The sequence below is a fragment of the Cupressus sempervirens genome, chromosome 8, assembly GCF_028749045.1.
Source record: "Cupressus sempervirens isolate cs-2001-9-10 chromosome 8, ASM2874904v1, whole genome shotgun sequence".
Classification (NCBI taxonomy): Eukaryota; Viridiplantae; Streptophyta; class Pinopsida; order Cupressales; family Cupressaceae; genus Cupressus; species Cupressus sempervirens.
This window is the reverse complement of record NC_143125.1, coordinates 401,547,119-401,570,062: the sequence shown is the minus strand read 5'-3', so window position 1 is coordinate 401,570,062 and position 22,944 is coordinate 401,547,119. Positions and strand designations below refer to the sequence as shown.

The window sequence follows — 22,944 nt, the reverse complement described above, 5'->3', positions numbered from 1 at the left end:
ATATAGGCAAAGGAATTGAGAAAAAGGAGGAAAATTTCTAACTAACGATAGAAATTATTAGATTACATGTCATAAGGACATGCTATTACATGTAATTACATAATTTCATGCAATACATCCTCTCTAACTACATGCATGAACTTAAAGAAAGAAGACAGAAGTAGAGGGAATAATGCTAAGGATTATTTTGAAGTGCCTTGCATTTGGCGATGTAGTCATGCACTGTAGGAAGATCTAAGATCTCCATTGATTTTGATATGGCCTCAATCCTGAGTGTTCCAGTGTAACTGTATGCTGATCTTAAAATCTTGTAGTTTTCTACAATTGAATCGAGTAGATGCTTTGCCATCGATTTATACGGCACAAATCTATTCATCGGACGTGAGCCATATTCCTCAGAATCAAGTTCAACATTGACTTTGTTGTGTATTCTAAAGTCATTTCTTCTACTGAGACCAAATTATCATGTTCAGTAAGAACAATGCATCCTATTTGTTCCAAGTTGCATATAAGATCTATTTCCCAGAAAACTCATAGAACATTTAAGATCTATTTCGAATGTCTAATAGTCTTCCAAGGCTGCCCACAACTTGCTCAATTTTCCCAATATCTCGTCCTTGTGTCCCATGATACCCTAAGATCTGTAAAACATCTTTGAAGACGAAATGACTTCACATGCCACAATGCCATCCAAATCAGTATTGGCTATCTCCTCCCAATCTACCAAAAGTTCCTTTAGAGTGTTCGCTTCTTGATTCATGGAAATAATCAAGTCATGTATGGTTTCTTCAATTTCTCTAATGCGTTCAAGAACTCTGACCGCATCTTTGATGGTCTACACTCCTTCTGAGACATTCTCCAAACCATGTTTTGGCTACTTCAATCAATTTTTTCTCCTTAGTTGTATGAGAAGTGGTAGCTGCAGGTTGTGATGATTATTCTCAGATAACCTCATTTAGGCAAGTGACTTCTTCCCTAAGCTGATTTTTGTTTTCCCAAAGCTCATGATTGCTTCTAGACACATTAGTGAGCGCGTCTTAAGCATCTTACAAGCATCCCAGTCGTGTTTGTTTACCAAGATCAATATCGGTAATCTTATAATCTAAAAAAAATAAGTTCCTCAAATGGTTTATCCACTAAGGGCTCTGCAACTTTAGCATATTTGGTTTTATCAGACCCAATCACAATTCTTGAAACAATCTTGTCTTTCAAAGATTTGGATTTGGTCTTCTTGACAGAAAGATTGTCTAGAGGCAGCACTACTTTCCTCATCTTCATAGTAATCTTTCTTAACCATGCAAGCAAACTAAAACCCTCATCAGCTGAAACAGGGAATAGTGGCTATAGTAGCCATTGATCCTAATTGTATTTCAGTTGTAACTTTGCATGTCTCAGTTTGTACAGCTGAATCCATAGGTGCTTGTTGAGATGATTCCATCATGAACATATCAAAACCAGCAATTGAAGTGTCGAGTTGGGAAACTTGTCCTTCTATGAGGGTTGGGAAATCCTCAAAAACATCTCGCAAGTTTTCACATTGTTCTACCATGAGAATGAGAGCGAGTTGCGGAAGAGATAGGGAAAGCTGACATGTTCACCTCTGAGGGAGATGTAAAGGCAATGGAGAATGAATCCATGTTGTTATCTAAATTATCCAAGAGGAGTTCCTCCTGAGTAAGTAGGTTTGCGCATTTGGTGGTCTTGGAGGAGAAATTATCATGATTTCGCCTTCTTCCTCTTCATCAAATTCTTCTCAGATGCAGATTCTTCTTCAACTTCTTCTTGAATTGGTGCTTGAGGGGGCTCTTGAGATAACTTGGACCCTTTTCCACCTTTGAGCTTAATCTTCAGAGATTTCTCAGGTGTTGAAGAAGATGCACCATCTTGGCTTATAATCTCCATCTTAGATATCCTTCCAACCTGTCCAGAACTGTTGCGATCTGACCCAAGCTTAGGATATACCCTACTAAGGCGGTTGATCTTTAGCCACTTGTTGGTATTTGCTAAGATGGACTGGAATCTATCGAAGATAGAAACACATTCCTTGTGTTGCCAACTGATGGGAAATGGACAACGCTTGTCAAAGCCTACAAGATGGTATTCCAGATCTAGAATACTGTCATTGTCTCTTACCTGGAAATTGGGTGGAATCTTAACCATGTTGAGATCAATGATCTGTTGCAAGGTGAGCCTACAGTAATCCATCTTCATAATATCCAACTCCGTGCAAATATCAATCCATACATGCTCCATGAGATGAACATGAGTGAATGCTCTCTTGATTTTTGAATCTAAACCTTGATAATCAAAATCATACCTAGCCTTAAACTTCATAGTAATCAGCTAAAGTTCTATCTCCGTATCTTTTGCCTTATATACTGAGTTGAGCATATATTGCTCAATCACCAAAGGTTTAGTAGTAGTGATACCGAAACATGGCATATGCAGAGTATTTTGATATGATTGTACCTCCATAAGTTGCTTGGCTAACTGATACTGAAACATGGCATATGTAGAGTATTCTGATATGATTGTACCTCCATAAGTTGCCTGGCTAACTCCATCAGAATGATCCTGTTAGTAGGATACCTTGATAATGTATATGGCTCTCCTTTGAGGTAACCAACCCTTAGATAAGTGAAAGTTGGAAATTGTAGAAAGATGCAACCAAATTGACTCACCTTGTTCCAACCTTCCTCTGATACCCTCCTGATCACCAACTCCTTATCAAATCGACATCTAAAATGTCCAAAGAACTCGTCTTGCACTCCCCTATAATGTACCTTACTCTATGTCAATGTGATTTGCTCATACTGATTCCAAATGGGAACCAGAGCATGATCTCCCTTAGTGGATACATCTGAAAAAGATCATATAGTTGCAACTATGTAAACCAGGTATGAATTCATATAGAATGGCCCTGATGTTTCCATGTTGAGCAACTATTCACACAAAGATGTACTGATGAGCTCTCCCCAAAAGATGGGTTCTTCATTATCATAGATTTGGAAAATGAATTTGAACATCCATGGTTCAAATTCACCAGATTCCTTAAGGCCACACACCCTGCTGAGAAGCCTAATCAAGTCTTTAAATTTTGGCTTAAAGACGGATCTAATAAGGTCTTTGGCCATCTAGAAACGTTGTTACTTCTGACAGTTAAGTAATATGCATTCATATGCTTTTGGTACTCTAGCTTTTTCTGGTTCCATAAGTAGAGAGTTGTGTCCTTCAATAAGTCTACACATTCTGCACTTTGAGGGACCTTGAAAATCTTTTCAATCACCTCCAGATCTAGAGAGATGATAACTTTTTTATCTGCATTCTTTTTTGTTTTGAATTTAGGACTAAAATGGCGAGCATGTCCTAACACAAACTCGGGTTTCAGGGCAGCCATAGGTAAAGTAGATACAAGGTCTATATTACTTTTCTTGATGCACCTCGTCTCTTTGCTTGAAGGATTTTCAACCCTTTGTAGGAATTTAGCAATGTCCACATGTCCAATCCTATATCAAAACATCATCTAAGGTAGAAGAAACCTGAGATGCAATTGCATGTGCCAATTCCTTGTCATATTGATACTTCATCTTTCCTTTTGACTTTGAAAACCGAGGCATGTCTTGTGCTACAACATGAAAATTCCAAAGTGTGAACACATCTTCAAAAGATATGGATACTGACTCCATGAGGATATTGGAAAAGACAGATCTTGAGAAAAAATGAATTTGGAGTATGAATTAGATACTTGTGGAAAGTATGCAATGAGTTGGATGTGATATGGAAAGTATGTGCGGAGGGCTAAAATGGGACTTTCGAAGTCGGATAGCATGTAAATGCGTATGTGTTTCCACGTAAATGCTCTCTAGAATGCAAGCTAAGTTCACGGGAATGCGTGCAAATGATAAATGATTTTGGTATTTAAAGTGTGACCTACCAAAATGGACTCTAGATGTAATTACATGTATAGTGATTTACATGTAATCATGACTTGATGTAATCATGTAATTAGGTTTGAAGGATGAGATTACATGTGAATGCAAATGCAGGATGGAATTACATGTAATTGCAGATGGAGAGTGAGATTACATGTAAATGCAGATGGAGAGTGAGATTACACGTAATTGTTTTCAATATGTAAGTGCATATGAAAGGAATGGATGCAATGTGCTTTGACATGTGTTGGTGAAATACAAAATGGTGTGATGCACTTGCATGTATAGTTGGAAAGTCGAATGGTGAAGAATGATTGTGGATTCTTGGGAAAGAACCTTAAGCCTATCGAAAACAAAACAGAAATAAGCAACAAACAAAAACAAAGCACAAAACAAAAACATACCTTTGGTTCTTGACTCAAACATGGCAAATACCAAGTTAGTTTTTTATGCAAATTCGAAATTGGAATTTGGGGAAATTCCAAGCACTTGAAAATGAAGGTTTTCATCTTATTTAAAGAGCATTTGCAAAATACATGGCATATATCTGGACAAATGTGCAAGGATGAACCAAAATATGCATGGAAATACCAAAGATTGGAAAACCTCAACTAACTTGATGATCAAAGAGCCAAATATGGAAGATTAATAGGTTTGAATGATGTTTCTCCTCCAAATTCGAATCTTCAACAACTATATTGAATTTCTCAACACTGCAAGTGATGGATATTGATGAGCATTGAATGAACGTTTTGGCATTGAATATGCCAAAAATGTGGTCTTTTTCCTTCAATACACAAGTTGTTTTTATCAAAAACTCCAAATAGAACCTGTTTTTGTCAAAAACATGGTCTCAATCTGCTATTACATGGATCGGTTTTGGAATGGAATGTCAAAAATATGACTTCTAATAGCAACGGAATGCATCAATACCACAACACGTCTTCCATGCATGCAAAAATGTGATCTCAAAATGCCCAAATCTGGGTATTTTGATTTGGGCATTTTTACCAAAACATGCCCACAAATGGAATGAAAAAAGTCATTTTTTGCATGGAGATTTAATCCTAAAGCATGGATATGCATGGAAGTGCAAAAATGCCTCTTAAGAAATAGATTTCATGCCATGAAATGGGAAGATCTGGACTATTTTGCCAAAATGTGTTCTTCAAGGGCACAAGCATGGACATTTTGCTCTTGGAGAACAAAAATGCAAACTCAAGATGTAAATGCATATATTGGGAAGGCATTAGAAGTTTTAAAATGCATGTCCTTTTGCCTTTCAATGCAAAATGCACTCTCTTGGAGAGTTTGCATATTTTAAATAATATGTAAAAGGCAAAATGCACTCTCCAAGCCTCATGACATATTTTAAAACTTTCTATTGGAATCTAGATGCAAAACACACTCTTGGAGTGCCTTTGCACATTTTAAAATTCCTCAAAATGATGCTAGTGCAAAAACACACTCTCCAAGGCTCTTTGCATATTTTAAAACTTGCATGTAAAAGTCAATCCTTCATAAACGCACTCTTCGGAAGATATTACATATTTTTTAAAATATGCAATACGTAACAAGTTTTTGACACTTTTGACTTTGGAAAGCCAAAATGTGGACTCAACATGCAATTACATGGAAAGTGAATTACATGTAAAGAAGGTCTTTATGCAAAATGGAGTCTACGAAGTCCATTACATGCATTTTTGCACTCTTAGAGGTCCATTACATGAAAACGTGTAAATGGGTTGAAAGTTGCCTTTACATAACTTAAATGATCAATTAAGCACATGTTTAATTGATTTTTTTGAGGAAATATCACTTAATTGGGTCAAAATAACATTTACACCAGTGTTATAGGACTTGGCAAGTCCTTGCCAGAGTTGATGAGTCCCAAGGTGAGCCGAGCAGAACAAGGCAAATGGCATGTTGCCTCAAACTCGGTCAAGTCCTAATCGAGTCAAGGTTGAGTCGCCAAGTCAGCTAACTCGGTTGGCTCACCGAGTCCTATCAGCCTAACTTGGTCAGTGATCAGCGTGCAAAAAGGGTCAAAAGAAGTTATTTATTAATTTTCTTTGTTATGTAAAGCATAACAAAGACCTGAGAAGGTAATTCTATCACTTACAAACACAAAGAGTAGAGAAAGAAGAGTTAAGGGAAGAGTATTGGGGTTTTGGGAGATAGATTAGCAAATCGGTTGCCTCTCATCTATTTTTTGTTGATTGTTTGTGTCACTTTGTAGCTTGCATATAAGCATTGAGAGGAGTTAAAAGAAACATTTGGAGGAGGCTTCTTCAAACTTAGATTACATTTCCATTTCTAGAGCAAATTTGAAGAGGTGAGATACATTTTTTCATGTTATTTTGCATATTCTTTTACATTCATGAATCTTTTTTTATTTGCATGAGTTTGGGCTCTTTAGATTTGTTCTATTTTATGATGATGAAAAACTTGAAAAGTAAGCAGCCCTAGTGTTTGTAAATTGGATTTTCTATATTCGAAATGTTATTTTTCTTAAATTTATGGTATATTGCAGCAGCAGCAACACCGTGTCTAAACTTGAGAGTAGTGGAACTAGGCCTAATAACACACCTTGATACTAACCCTAGTGCAGTAGCAAGGCATAGGGCTTCGAAACATGCTATTCCTGGGCATAAGAAAGGATTTGTGACATGTTGGCATTGTATGATAACATATAATGGGGGAGGCATTAATAGATTGAATATCACCTTGCACATATACCAAGGCAACATATCAAAAAATGCGAGGTACCTCAAGATATTATATGTGATATGCAAGCTCTCTTATAGGATTCTGCAAAGAAGAAAGAATTTTTAAAAAGCAACAAGAAGAAATGGCACAATTAGTTGTCACTAGAAGTGCAGTGGGCACTTCAAGTTATCATGGACATGGTCACCCTCCAATTTTACCTTCTTCTAATACTACATCTCAGACTGCAAGCATTGGGCCTCAAGTGCGTAAACAAAGATCCTCACTTGATTCCATCTTTGGTCCACACACAACTCCAAGTTCACAACCATCACTTGAGAGCATGGCTTGGAATAAGGAGAAGCATGAGCAAGCAAAGTTGGCACTTCGAGATTTCTTCTTCTACAAAAACCTTCCATTTAATGCCAGCAAGGTACTTATAATTTTAATTTTAGTTTGTATGTCTTTTCTTGCGTGCATAATAAGTATATTTATATTGTTTATTTAATTTGTTTTAACTTTTAGATCTCCTTATTGGCAAATTGTCATAGGTGTTGTTAGTGTGTGTGGTCCGGAGTTCAAAACCCCTAATCATGAGGAGCTAAATGTCTTATTTTGACCCATGATGTTGCTAATGTAAAAGTTGAAATTGAGAAGCAGCGTAAAACATGGGTTGCGAAGGGTTGCACCATTATGAACAATGGTTGAACTGATAGAAGAAATAGAACACTGCTGAATTTTCTTGTCTCCTCATCAGGGAATTCAATATTGTACTTAGAAAGTTAGAATTTAGTAATTTAGTAGGAAATTGATTGATCATTGTGATTGTACTAAATTTCTTTATTTTTTCTCAGATTCCACAATGTTTTTGAAATCAATTGATGCCTTAGGCAAGACAAAAAATGTTGAGTATCTTCGTGAGGTAATGGAGAAAATGTTGAAGGAGGTGGGTGAGGAGAATGTGGTGCAAATTGTGACAACTAATGCAGCAAATTATGTTGTTGTTGGTAAACTTCTTATGAAGAGGCACCTTGTAATAACCCCTGCTGGTTATGGCTTTAACAAACATCAACTTCCCTTACTAATCAGAGATTTGGCATTTATCAAACACTTAGCAAACAATATTAAGGAACTCCACGTGTTTGTCAATCCACAAGTTTCTCAATTCCAAATTACCACACCCAAATAATTAAATGATTGAAGCAGTTTTCTAGATAACCATCATAAAGGACAAGCAAGTTCAGCTCACTACACCAATTTACTGAATTCTGAATTTGTCTTTATACAAAATGCAGATGCAACTAGACAATGTTTTTTTATTTTGTCCTTTTTGAGAATATACAGTTTTTATGAATTTTTCAAAGAGTATAAAATACTTAATCCAAATGCTGGAAATACTGTATGAAAGATCCCTGATGGATCTCTGCTGCAAATCTGATGTAGATTTATTTTATTTTTTGTTTTTTCTTGTTTATTAATATTTTCTTGTAGAACTAGACGGAAATGCAGAAGAGTTTGTTTGTTTTTGTGTTTTTGATGATTATTCCACATAGAAATGAGACGTAGCAAATGGCAAGAAAAGAGTCTGAAAATAAATAACAATATGCAATAAAGTCAGAGTTGATACAAATCATACCAGGCAGATCTCTGAATTATAGAGCCAAATAAAAGATCCAGTACATTTCCTCTAACAATGACGCCACAACTGGCTGATGAAAACGGGCTGATAAGATGCAAGAATCTGCTGCTAAGTAACCGATTTTTCTATGTATCCAAGTGCTGCAAATGACAGAGTACGGCTGCAAGTACGGCTGCAAGAAATGGCAGTGTATGGCTGCTAGAATTCACCTCCCATACGCCAAAGAACATGCCCAACAAAACAAACTGTAGGCCCAAGCTGAAGTGGCGTCTACCTTCCTCCTGAATACTGTTGAAACCACTGACAAACCAATACCCAATGTTGTTGAGGGTTACGTCCCAGCCAACAATTACCCTGGGGTTTGCATCCCAGAATGCAAATCGCTCAAGCAGAGCAAATCTGAAAAGAAGTGTTTGAAAAATATGCATAATCATGAGAAATGGCGCCCATCTCCTTATAACCCCTTGCAAAGCAATTCGAACCCTAAAGTGACCCCCAATTGGCGTTGGCTATAAAAAATGAATTAAATCTTATTTTAAAGTGACCAAGTCACTAGAAAATGACCTTTTCCACCATAGTAATAAATCTGTTCACCGAATTGCCCTGAGACCAAAGAGGAAGATTTAGAGAATTTCAAGACCTTTCCAATGAGCTATCATAACATGGGATATGCATCCAGATGAGGCCAAAATTCCCTTATTACTCCAAAATGGCTATTAACTTAGCCTTATTTAAATATTAAACGCTAACTTAGGAAATATTAAAAATATAACCCAAATAGCCACAAACTGCCCAATTGACATCAAAAACCATAAAATCATCTTGTCACCTCTCTGTGACTGAAGTCGGAAATCAAGGATCCTCTGGCAGTCTCATCCCTAAAATCTAAGGATGCTCCTAAAATTTAGGAAACAAGCCCTATCCCTCTGAAACTGAACCCAAAGGGTCATCTCATGGAAACCCAGCCCTGGGCATGATCATACGTCCTAAAAAGTAGGAATGAACCCCATAACTGTAGGAATTGCCTCCTAAAAACAAGGAACGTCACCCAACTGATCAATACCCACCAGAAAACCAAGTCCCCAATACTGAATAACCATACTGGGTCTCTATCCAACCCTGTCAGCCTACAAGACCCCATAATAAGCTGACTCACATTTCTCTGTTAGACTGAGCTAGAGTGGGGACATGACACTGTAAGTAAACACTAAATTCCAAACCCAATTTGAATTTACTGAGGGAACAGAGTCCTCTGTTACAAAATCAAAATAGACAATGCATCTAGGAAGAATGATTTTCAACTAATTTCTAATATCTGCCAAACGCATTTGCAAAAAGGGTTTGATCCCTAGTCCCATGAAAGTTGGTAGACTCCAGATTAATGCCCACATTGAATTTTATTGACTATGATTTTGCCCAGCAAAGGTAGTCACTTCAACAAATAAGCCCTATTGGTTCCCAAAACCGCAAATTAGAAATCCAAGAGCCTGTCACTTCTCCGATAGGACTTCTCAATCAGTTTTGGCCAACGAACAGGAATACTTCTTGATTTCCCTGCACTTCAGGCTCCGCTTCACCCAAGCGGGTTAACCTTCACTTTAAACATTGACTGTCTGGTTCAAGGTTTTTCTATAGCGAATTTAAACTTGGAGTTCTTTGACTGGCAAGCTGCTCGAACTCAATGAAACTAAAATTGGATGCTGAATATTTGATAATTGAATGTTTTATATAAATTTTGTAAATAATGGAATTGATGCTCGCAGAAGGAATATATTGATTTTCTGACTTCAATAAAAAGACCAGTGCCTTTGTTCATACGGGCGATAGAGTCAACTTCGGTGAACTTTTACATACAACTTCATAATGTTCAATGCACTTATACTGCCAATAATTTTAATAATCCAGATGCGACAGACCAATTATAATGCAATCTTAAATTAGTCCAGATTGAATTTTAACTCCACTGAGACGAACTGGACAGAGGTACGTAAACAATTTAATATTTCACAACACCTATGATGATCAAATTAAAAATGCTAATTGACCATGTCCACTTATCCGATATCAAAATCATATACAGAATTCTAAAATATAAATATGAAGGACGATTCGCCTGCAGTTTAAATCTCCATGCCATTAAAGATAAACAAAAGATATTTTATTTTATTTAAAAATAAAATAAGACTTTATATTACAAAATCATAATGTAGCCCTTATCCCTCCTTACAATAATAAAATATAAAATACTCCCTTTGAGAGAATATAAACATGTTCGGATGTTGAATATTACAATGTCTTTTTGTTTCATAAAACTCCTCCTATTTATATCTTCATACTTAAAAAGAATATGACTTTTCAATTTCAAAAGTCATTTGTTTATAAATAAGTTGCACCTTTTCTATAATTATTATTAATGTTTTAATATAACTATCGGGCTTACACTTAGTTTCATTATACTAAGTCTCTTCGACTATCTTCTCTTTACTTTAATGACTTATCAAATAAAATTATACTCCATCAAAATAATAATCGCTCCTCCTTTGAATTAATCACGCCTTTTCAAGAATAAATTTTGGTGCCTTCAATAGTTTGAATGATTGTAACATTTTAATTCTTTCCTTCAAAAATAATCCTGTGAGTTGAAGTCACAGAATCAGCTTCTATTATAATTTTTCTTTCATCGCATAAACCTCCATTACTTTGTGTACGTGATCAATAACATTTTCTGTGTGTTATACGGCTTTGATTATTTTCGTTAAAGTATAATCTCGTCTCCATAGGAATTTGCATGCCACCGTGGAGGGACAACCATTCAGCCTCCATTATCGCAAATAATCATAACATGTCTCCTGTGGTATAAACTCCCGTCTCACTATGCAAGTTCGTTGTCTTCAGCCTGACAGATTACTCATACTCCCGCGTGGATGTGCTCATAGTGATCTGGAATGACCCGTGGTTGTTTGAAGCACAGATTGATGTCTTCATCAATGACAGCTCCATCTTTCATATGTTACAGCTTGAATGGGGAAAAGTGCTTTGTTTCTATGGCTTGAGATGATTGATAGGAACTTTCCTATGTGATGCTGCAAATATTGAGATTTGGAATTTATTTATAATCGTCTGAACATTTGCTTGATCAGATCAAAGATTGTTTATTAAGGCTGAAACACATAATTGCACAAGGTGTTTATATTACATCATTGTAGTTTGTCTCTCTGCAGCATACATCCAACATGATATCTCTATCCATCCTAAGGTAAATCATTTACAAGGCATACTGAGGCACTGTATCTGTTTTAACCCTATTTGGTTCACGATTTTAGAGAATAATAGCATGAAGACAGGAATGACAAGACAAGTTCCAATTCCTCCAAGTGTTCCAAGAAGTATGAGAAGACAATCAAAACCATTCACAAAAGAAAAAATACTACACAATATTTTGTAAGGTACCATATAATTTCTCACTTCTCGTACCTCACAATCCATTCCTTCACTGTAACCTTTGCAACTTCTAGTGGCTATTTTGTTATAAGAATAGTCACCCTCTTGTTCTAATGCTTCCTTTTGGCATCCATAATTGGACTACAGTTTTAAAAATTCTTGCTCTTCTCATTCAACTTTTGCAACCATGTGTGACAGATATAATTTATTTCTCCAAACCCATTGTTCTATTCATTCTAGGGTTTCAATATAGGTTCAAGTGTATATCAACAAGGTCTAAATTCAATACATTCATCAAGCTTTTTCTCTAATAGATGCCCATGTTTTTTGCAAAAAATAAGGGCTCCATCAAGCCCCACGTCAAATCTGGGTGCAATCATATCCCAAACTCATCCATGTTGGATCTGTAATAATAAATGTAGCCCCTCCAAAATAATGCATGCACTCTAGTTGTTGACGACAGAGTTTAATTTGAATGGAAAACTGAATTTGCTAGTCGTCTATCTCCAATTTCCATTCCTATGTCCCAGATTGTGTTGACACAATGAGTAAATAACAAATATCTCTTTCAAGACCAAAGACGTCAACTTCCAATGTCAAATTGATTCCTAGATTTGCAGCACAGTTCAATGGGAACTCTCCAATCTCTCAATTCAGAACAGTCAATAACTTATAATATCCTATCTCCAAAAAACATAGTAAGGACGGTAGTAGAACTCACAATTTGTTATACCTTAGCAACAGATTACAGAAATACTTAGAACAATCACCAAAACTTCACAAACCCTGAGCCTGAAACCAAATTGAATAGATGTATATTCAAAATTATTCTCCTTAGCCACAGAATTTACAGTAGGAGATAATGGCCAATTGTATACTTCAACACAATTGCCAAGAACTTCATAGAATCTCAGACTCAACCATTATACTTCAGCAAGGGCCACAAAATATCAATGCTCGAAAAAAGTCACAAAGGCAACAAAAGCAAATAAATATTCAAGCATGTTTTTCACAACAAATAGGCTTGTATTTATAACCTCCAGATTCCCTTTTATTGCCAAAATGTAACTTTACTCGAGAAGCTTCACCACACAACATTAATTAGAAACTTTCTTTAGATTCTTTCACTTGGCTTGGCTTAACTAATTAACAAATGGCTCTTTCCAATGATAACTCAACTCTCAACTTAAGTGAAATTATAAAGTTAGATTATAACTTTATAATAAGTCATTTAATAAATTAATAATAATTTGGCCACTAAAAATATGATAACTCCCAAAATACTCATCAATTAAATGTCGTTTAATATAGGTAAAATTCCTTGAATGAAAAAATGTGTAGAGCAAGCAAGGAATATTTGCAAGTTCATATATAATCATACTCGAGTCCTCAACCTTATGAGGCGACATACAAAGAATAAAGAGTTGTCTCGTCTAACGGTCACTAGATTTGCAACAAATATTCTCACGTTGAAATCTTTTCTTAACACAAAGGCTGGTTTGAAAGGTATGCTTATATGTGAAGAGTGGACAAATACTTCATATGCAAAGCTCAATGCAACAGTTGAGGTGGTTGATCGCATTTTTTATGAGAGTGGCTTTTGGAAACCCGCCAAGGATATTGTGGAAGTAATTTTCCTTTTTGTGCTCATTTCCATTTCATTTCACTATTTTTGTTAATGTTTCAAACACTTGTTTATGTTCATTGACATTGACACTGTTCATTTTTAATCAGAAAATTTAAAGCTTAATGTTTTCTTTTTTACAATGATTGTAGTTCATAAAGTCTCTTATTCTTATTCTATGGATTGCTAATAAAGAGAAGCCCTCAATGGGTTACATTTATGAGGGCATGGATAGTGCAAAAGAGGCCACTCAAGCTTTTTATGCAAGTAATCACGAAAAATATGGTTCCATATGGGATGTCATTGATAAGCGATGACACAATCTACTTCATAGGCCTATACATGCAGCTGCCCACTTTTTTAATCCAACATACCAATTCAGCCCAAATTTTAAGGCTAGTGAAAAGAGGTGTTGAGTGGCATCTATGATGTTATAGAGATAATGTCACTTGAGGCAACTATTGGAACAGTTATAGTCCGTGAGAAAGAGATGTATAAGAAAGCACTAGGAGACCTATTTTCATTAGACTTATGCAAGAAAAACTAGACAGAACTGATGCCTGGTAAAAATATATGATTCCAAATTCTAAATTCTATTTTATTACCACTTTAAAATCTAGAATCTAGATTGATAAAGTCAAATTTATAGAACTGATTTAAAATTTTCTTGTTGCAAATGTATGGTAGGAGATGTTTGGCACTAAGGTGCCAAATCCACTGAGGATTGCAGTTCATATCTTGAGCCAACCATCTAGTGCTTCAGGATGCGAACGCAATTGGAGTATGTTCGAGCATATACATTCGAAGAGGCGCAACAGGTTGACAACAAAAGAGTTGAATGATCTTGTTTTTGTTCACTACAACCTTCGCTTCTGCCACAAATAGATTTTGGGCGCTAACACATCTCCCATTGTATTAGAGAAGTTGATATACAAGCAGAATGGAACATAGAGGTTGATGATTTTGTCTTCAATGATGAAGACTTGGAGTGGGTTGATCAGGTGGATCGAGAGGCAGAGGCAGTGGCGATGGCAGTGGAGGAGGCTAGAGCACGAGGAGACCCAGTACAAGACCTGGAGGCCGAGAGTGATGGATCTGACTCTGATGATGAGGATTATGAGGATGATCAAGATGATATTGTCACTAAGCTTCAACCTCAAAAACTTGGAGAGAGGATGGCTCTAGAGGCTTCCATGACCTATCTTAAGCGTACCCATAGGAAGACATAGGTTACTATGAGCCTTTCTTTTGATATATGTTTTAAACTTTAGATTCCATGGATTGCATATCCCATGGATATCGTAGACATTTCACAATTACACTATATTTCAGATTTCTATTATGTTATTCAGTTTAACTTTATGTAATTTCTTTCAAAATTTCACATTTATACTTACTTGATCTATGAAAAGTTGTATATGTGTGCAAATTAGTTTTTATTTATCTTAATTATTGTGTATTTGATGTTAATTGGCTAAATGATGCATGAAAAAAACTTAAAATCCTTTAAAAAAAATTGATTTTCATGGGTTTTTTAATTTGCTGAGTCCGGCAGCTGAGACCGAGTCTTAGCCCAATTTGACCTTGACTGAGTCTGAGCCAAATATGAGGTTGGTAACACTAATTTACACTATATAGTTCATTACTATGTGCAATTATCATTCAAAAAATAATATTTACTTCGATGTTTTAAATTGATACATAAAGCAACTCAAAAATTAAATCCAACAATATAATTAATGAAGTCACTTAAGTGAAAAATTTAAAAAGCAACTCAACGTGAAAATATAACATAAAGTGCACTATACTCACTTAAGTGATAAATTTAAGAGATAAAATAACTTAAAAACATAACATAAAGTGAATTTATGTTATATTTTTCAAAAAATGAATGTTAACATTAAAATATAACATGATATTTTAAAATATGCAATTGCATCTCGAGGTAACACTTTTTGGGCACCTAAATTGTCATATCTTTTGACTATCAAGCCTGATTAAGCCCTAAGATATACCGAATCAAAGGGAAAACATAAAGCAAAGGTTTGAGCAAAACTAAAAGACCAAAAGAAAGCAAACATAGACCCAAAAATTGCGAAAAAGGACATTGAAAGCGTCAAATATCAAGCATAGGCTCAACAAATAGAAAAAAATAAAAGGACTTGATGAAAGCCTTAAGTAAAAAGAATCATTATATCAATTGGAGTTGATTGATTGATCAATGTCGGCCTATTAACTAATGAATCAACTCAAAGAAAAACAAAACTAAGTTGAAAAAGTTTTATACTATTACCTCCATTTTGTGGTGACAAAATGCAAGACAACAAGTGGGTGCTAAAGGCTTAGTCAGTGTTCAAGGAGAGATTGTTGACTTGGTGGTCAGCATCTCCTTTGAGGTTTGTGGCATGGCTTAACTGCCCCTCATGGATCACGGTAAATTTGACATTTGTATCGGGCATTGACAGTTTGAACTTTAGGTGCAACAGCAAAGGATTCCAATAAGTCAGAGGCGAAGACAAAAAGAGAAACATTAGCTCAAAGGGACCCTATTGGATGGTGGACCTAGCACGGTAAAGATACACCCGAGTTGAGACTTCCTGGCATTCGTAGACTCCAACATTACGTTGGAATTTTAATCCTGAGGATGCTATGCAAGTTGAGGAGGATGAGACACCTTCAAGATCATTTGGGGTTCCATTGGATGAGGACCTTCTATTGGAATCACCGTTGCCATTACACCAAAAGCTCGAGCTATCAATGAACATCACAACAGCCAAAGACAAGGATCCACAGGAGGCAGTTAAGCACACATCACAAATCCATCGGTCTATGATGAATAATACCTATACCTAGAGGGGACTAAGGCACCAACCTCCCAACAAACCCCCTCTCAACATGACCCAAGGGATTTGAACCCATAACCCAAGGCTCTGATACCACTTGTTGGAATCACCGTTGTCGTTACACCAAAAGCTCGAGCTGTCAATGAACATCGCAACAACCAGAGACAAGGATCCACAGAAGGCGGTTAAGCACATGTCAAAAATCCACTGGTCTATGCTGAATAGTACCTTCACCTAGAGGGGACAGAGGCACCAACCTCCCAACACCCTCTACCTACCCCTACTCGTGACCCAAAGGAGATCATGAAACTGATTTTGATATAGATTTAGATTTGTAGAGTATAGCCATATATTTGGCATAGATTATTTGCAGATACACTACTGATTTTGATTATTATGGACTCAAACTTAAGTTATATGTTATTGTGTATGGTTTACCTTTAGTATTTTAGTTGGACTATTCTATATGTCATTTCGATTTAATGCATGATACTTTGAGTCTTTGGGCATTTTAGCCTTTGGGTATTTTTGCTTCATGTATGCGATATTTATTACAATGAAAATACTTAGTATTTGAATTTTGTTAATTTTAATTTGTTATGTTACATGTATTGAACTTCTAGAATGTCTATGATGAATGGTTTATCAATGTTATGATATACATATTTAAATTTTGTCTCTATATATAAAAACTCTCTTGTGTTTTTAATTGTCATCCCTTGAGGTCTCCTTCCCTAGATTTTGGCTTCAACCCGTACCTATACTGGAAACATGTCTCTATCCCTAAAACGTCCACATCTCAAAAACTTTGTGGAGCATAGATTTCCAATAATCTGATTTCATCTTTTCCAATGCCTTCATAATTGTCTGAAGATATGTACTATTAATTTCACTCACTATTCCCTTTTCCTTTCCTCAATTTGAACCTCCTAAACAGTTTCTCCAACATTTTTATGGGTATCATCGAAATGCATTAAGGCTACGACAATCATATCCTCTATGACTTTTAGCTTATCTTTCAAATTATATGCTCCAAATTCCTCATCTAGAAAAGAACTTTCTCATTGGCCCTTCAAATTAGACTCTTTAGTGTCATCATCTTGGTCTAACTCATGTGTACAAGTTTGGACAGCCCTTTGGTTGGAAAAAATTTTGTTATCTATTGCATGATTTTCAAATTTATTAAAAGTATTTTCCTCCATCTCAAAACTATGGCATCATCCACTATTAAATCATCATTTTCAAATGATTCATCATCATGGAAATATTCATTTCATTCCTTGGGAACATCCTAAAAATAAACATCATCATCAAGATGCTTATCAACAAAAACTTCCAAGTCACCAGATAAGAGGATTGTATTCCCTTACCAATGGCTGCTGCTGATTCGATCTCCTTTAAACTTTGGTGTTAAATTTGTTGGAGCCTAACTGTTACGTTCTTATCTTCTTCAACACTGGTCTAAATGTCTTTAGCTGACTCTTCTTGTTTGTTATTCCCACAGTTGTCATCAAATGTCCAGGTATACTAGCATGTAAAACAAACCTGCTCTCTTCTTACTTGATTCTTGCTCAGTTTCGGAGATCCCTCAACCTGATTACCCACTGATATTAGCCCAATTTCAGTCATGTGCTCCAAAAACCTTTCAATCTTATGCTCAATCAATTCCTTTGAGAGCTCATAAGCCAAAGGTGAGATCTTATGCTCCCCTCTCCAAATTGCCAACAAATCTGGTTGTATTGATTACAGATGTCATCATCCTAATCTAAGATTAATGACATGATAGTTCGCATACAAGCTCTCACATTGTCTGGATGATGCTTCCTAAATCCACTTAAGTAACCCTGGAACATTTGGAGAATCATTTTTTCACAATTGAGATCCAACAGGACGACTAAAAATCTGGCCTTTGTTATAAGTTCCAAAGTCTTTGCCCTCTTACCAAAGGTAGGGTCCTTGACATCATGTAATCCACATAAGCTGTCCACAATCAATTGTATAACCCTTTTCAATATGATATTATTATAATGTGCAACAAGAGCTGTTATTCTTATGATTTTACTGTGACAGGAAGCAACTGTTAGTCTCACATCTTCACACAGATTCGCCGTTAACCTATGTTGAACTAAAGCAACCATTGATGGCTCTAAAGCCCAATTCAAAAGCCTCCATTCAGAATGGTCCACTTTGGATAAATTAAACCAATTCTTCCAATTTTGAAAGAACACCATTAATAATTTTCATAGACTCCAATTGCAATCCAACGATATTAAACCCATTCCCTATCTCTTTTTTCTTTTGGAAGTCTCGTTACTCATTACCATTGAATGTATCATTAAATCCTTTTGAGAAAACATCCCTTTCCAGATTTTTCATTGTCTTTGTTTTGTCATTGAAAGAACCCCTGTTCTGAACCTAAATTTATCCTTGTTAATTGGTCAAAACTGTTTACGCTACTTCTGTCAAAAATTAAATCTGTGATAACAGCCACAGCAATCTTAGCCAAACTGAGACTTGTCTGGTAATTCGATAAATTCTTCTGTAATGGAAACTTTAGGAATCACCTATTATAGAATTACTATTGCTGCGACTCTTATTAGACTCAGAGTTCAGAAACTGGATAAATTGAAAAGATAGTGCTAACAGCATAAATTTCATGTCCACGTTACAGGAAACTGGAAAAATCTGAAGCAACTAATTATTCTATATATCTCTAAAATGAATATTCCAAATGATTCAAAAGAAATCAAAGCAGAAGAACACATTTTACATTACAATGTTCCAAAAAAATCACTAAATTTCTAAAACCTCAGGTCAAGCAATCAGAAAAGGATGACACTGGTTGGCCAGCAAATTTACGTAAAAAATCATATCAAAATAGAGCAATAATGAAGAATTTATCACCCTGACAAGATGGTACTCAAGCACTACTAATTCAATGGCCCACTCATCCTCCAGCTTTGATCCTTCTTTTTCATCTTCAATTGGACTCGTTTATATATAGACTTATTATCGGATGGCTCTAAAACCAAACTAGTTGCTTTAAATCTATTCAAACAGATTGGAAGAATGTGCTTTATTCAATATGAATATCTGACAAAAAAAATAAGAATTAGGTATGTTCTACTTGCAAATAAGATGCTGGGCAGTTGAACTTCTTTTACAAAATATGACACTAGTATTAAGAAAGTCCTCAAGAATCAAGTAATTATACACAAGCAGCAGATATTTATGTGTACATGCCTGCGAATGAATTTTGGATCCACTTGTACATTAATTCACATGTTCAATATGAAGTTACAAAAAAAATATGTAAAAAATGTCCTACATAAAAATATATAAGTGCACAATTAATAATTAATGTGAAGAATGTTTAAAGTTTATGCAAGTCATTTTCATAATTACCAATCGTATCTTAGTGGAAAGAAAGTAGTAATTGTGTATCATGACATGCAACCCACCTCTAAGGGCCACCCATCAACCACAAAAACATCTAGACTATAACCATCTGTAGTGGAAAAGGCATGTGCCTCTTGAATATTTAATCCAATATCTGCAAGTAAAGAAGTTAACTGCAAAAAATAAGAGAAGAATTATTAGAGAAGATCATTAAATAAAAACTAATGAGATCAACTCAACATTTTTGATATATATTTATCTCTGAAACTACGCAATACCCCCCTCTAATAATCCAATCTAATATTGATATTCTTATTTAACAGATAAAAGAAAAGATGTAAATGTATTAGCTGATTGATTATTTGATAAATACAATAAATATATATAATTGATATACTAAGATTTTGAATAATAATAAAATAGACAATTATCAATATAAATTATATTTTATCAAATCTGTATATCTTAAAAAAAAAATTATCAAACAAATAAACAAATATAACAACTAACAAATATAAATAAATAAAACAAACAACAAACCTACTCTTTGCATAAATAAGGGTCATGACCCATGACCTTTGGAGAAGCGGGGTATAAAATTCATATGCGAACAAGCAATACGAATATTGAACACACGCAGAATGTATTCAGATGGAATGAAGCAGATCCGTCACTAACAATAGGAAAGAGGAAATTTAAAATGCTCACATGGAGGAATAAACATTCGACACATATACCCAATACATATACAAAGGGTATTCACGATGCTCAAAAATTACAGAGACACCTCCAAATCAATATTCAACTCACTTCCAAAAAAACATGTGGAAGAAGGATAAAAAAGGTAAAGGGAGTCATCGGAAAAATGGGAGTAGATGGCAATTCTCGATAAAAGATTGAAACTTAGCTAAGTGCCAAGTAAAGGTTGCGATTTGCCGGGAATATTCGTTGATCACCATCCTAGATATAATAAACACCACCCACATTTTCTAATAACCCAATCAATATATTGGTTATATATATAGACCTTTCTTTATAGATGCAATTATATGAATATATAGAATTCGATATTTTTGTTGACAATGATATTTATGATTATTTAAAGAGTTTTTTTATACAACTTGTTGGTCCCCAAAATCGTAGATTGGAATCCTACGAGCCTTGCTTGCTCGATGCTAGGATATCCAACTGGTTAAGGCCAACTTGACGGGATCAATCAATGTGATCTAAATCCCCTGCGCTTCCGGCTCTGCAAGACCGAGGCAAGTGCACCTAATCTTGGATAAAACACTTAGATCCAAGACACTTGAAACAGATCAATCAGAGCACAAACACAATAAATATTTTCCAAATGGCAAGAAATATAGGAAAACTTTAAACTTGAGATTTATGAACTGAGAACAAAAGAAAATGATGGAGATAACGTTTTAAATGCAATATATGAATATATTAATTTCTCAAAGGCAAGAATTCAAGCGATTGCCAGCATATGGATTATGAATTAGGAGCAAAAGACCAGTGCCTAATTAGATGGGCAATAGAGTCAAAAATTATCAACTGAAACGTACAACTTTATAAAATCTAATATATCCAACTTATAAATAATTTTAATATTCAGACGTGAAGGATCAATTATTTAAATGCAATTTTAAATAAGTCTAAAATGCACTTTAACTCTTACAGAGACAAATTAGACATAAATAGGGAAACAAATAAAATATTTCACAACATTTATGCTTATCGAATTTAAAATGCGATAATGATCCCGTCCATTTATCCTGAATATTAAAATATTTATAAAAAATAAATAAAAGACATTTATAAAGGACACAATTTAATAACGAATTAAACTCCAATGCAAATAAAAATAAATGCGCTCACAGATCACGCCGGAAAATTTATAAGTAAAGATACTCCTCAAGGATGATCTATCCACAGCTAATTTATCCAGATCGAATGAAATTAACCCAAAAATCCACCATCCATAAGCTTAGTTTAACAGGTCACTCTTTTGCCGATGAGAAAATATAATATAAAACAGTTCTGGACTCAAATTAAAAGAAAAATGAATCTGTTTTGTCCCTTCTTTCAATTTTCTCATCTCCTATTTATAAAAACCCGAAAAGGCACTATGCCTTTTCGATAATAATGCATCCTTTCGTAACAAGTAACTAACCAAAGATTTCAGGATTTTAACAAAGTTTAACACGATTCATTTATGTAACTATCGGCATCCTGGTAATCCTTTTCCCGCTAAATGGCTTCCTTCCTTCAATTTCAACCTCTAGTCACGACTGTGATGAAATCGTGCAAGCACATGGATATAATATGGAGTATGTTTCAAGGCTGTCGTCGTCTAATGGTTGGGTTGGTGTGCCTCTGAACTGGAGACGTGCAAGCTTCATCAGAAAATCCATGTGATGGCATAATTTTCTACAGGCAGAGCATCATTCAGATGAATATCCTTGCCGCAAGAAAGTCTCCATGTCTCCACGTATTCAAATCTGCAGAAAACATAAAACGTCATCAGATACACATCATCAAACAATCACTAACGGGTTGATGAAGGCTTAGCGCTATAATTTCTATGATCAAAAAATATTGAAACTGAGTCCGTCATATCTCATTCAAACGTCACTCGGATTCCTTCCTGCGATAGGCTGGACCAGTATGCTATCGTTGTGGATGCCTATGTGGATTATTCCTTTAATAACATGCATGAGAATCAATAAATATTTCTCCATCTCTTGACTTCGCTGTTATTGCATGTCTCAATTGCTGCTGACTTCGTGGCCTCGTATATATTCCTGTTACACAAACCTGCCTTTGAGTCACATCTGGTTACTATCAAGTAGGGGTAATTGCTTTGATTCATCACAAAGTTCTTCATAGCGCATGGTGAATGATAATTGTCATACTTCTCATCACGCAGAACTTTAATGATAACGATGTTCGAGGGATCATAATAGTGGTTCTGATTTAACTTCTCGAAAAAACATTTCTTGCTTTTGATTGCTGCTTCAATAAAATTTCAATCCTTACTTACTGACGCCATTCCAGATGTTGATTAATTGTGATTACAAATCAATAAAAAAAAGGGCTCATATTGCTTGTGAACATGGCACTTGTAAATTGTCAATGATCCTGTCAAATTTGAATTCATTGCCATCATTTGGAACATGACTTGGATTGGTTGCACATAATAGTTTGAACAAACTGCAATTTTAAAGTACAATTCCATCAACATGCCACAACTCTGTGCCAATTCTTCAGGAACAACAAGAGAATATACTACGCTAAAGATATTACTGTCGTCTTTGACAAAGCATCTATCAGGCTGATCATGTTCTAAACATGGTT

At 35.3% G+C, this 22,944-nt stretch overlaps 1 protein-coding gene across 4 annotated transcripts in view; it reads right to left on the bottom strand.

The window, feature by feature from the left end:
- LOC149542981 (serine/threonine-protein kinase STY46-like) overlaps positions 1-22,944 on the bottom strand; it is a 279,858-nt gene that overhangs the window by 166,177 nt on the left and 90,737 nt on the right. For 2 of the 4 annotated variants that reach the window (XM_089797902.1, XM_089797903.1), the window contains exon 6: positions 19,647-19,757. The exons of the other annotated variants lie outside the window; for them this stretch is intronic. In XM_089797902.1, the coding sequence (XP_089654028.1) occupies positions 19,647-19,757 (111 nt within the window). The remainder of the gene's footprint in view (positions 1-19,646; positions 19,758-22,944) is intronic. 4 annotated transcript variants of the gene reach the window in all.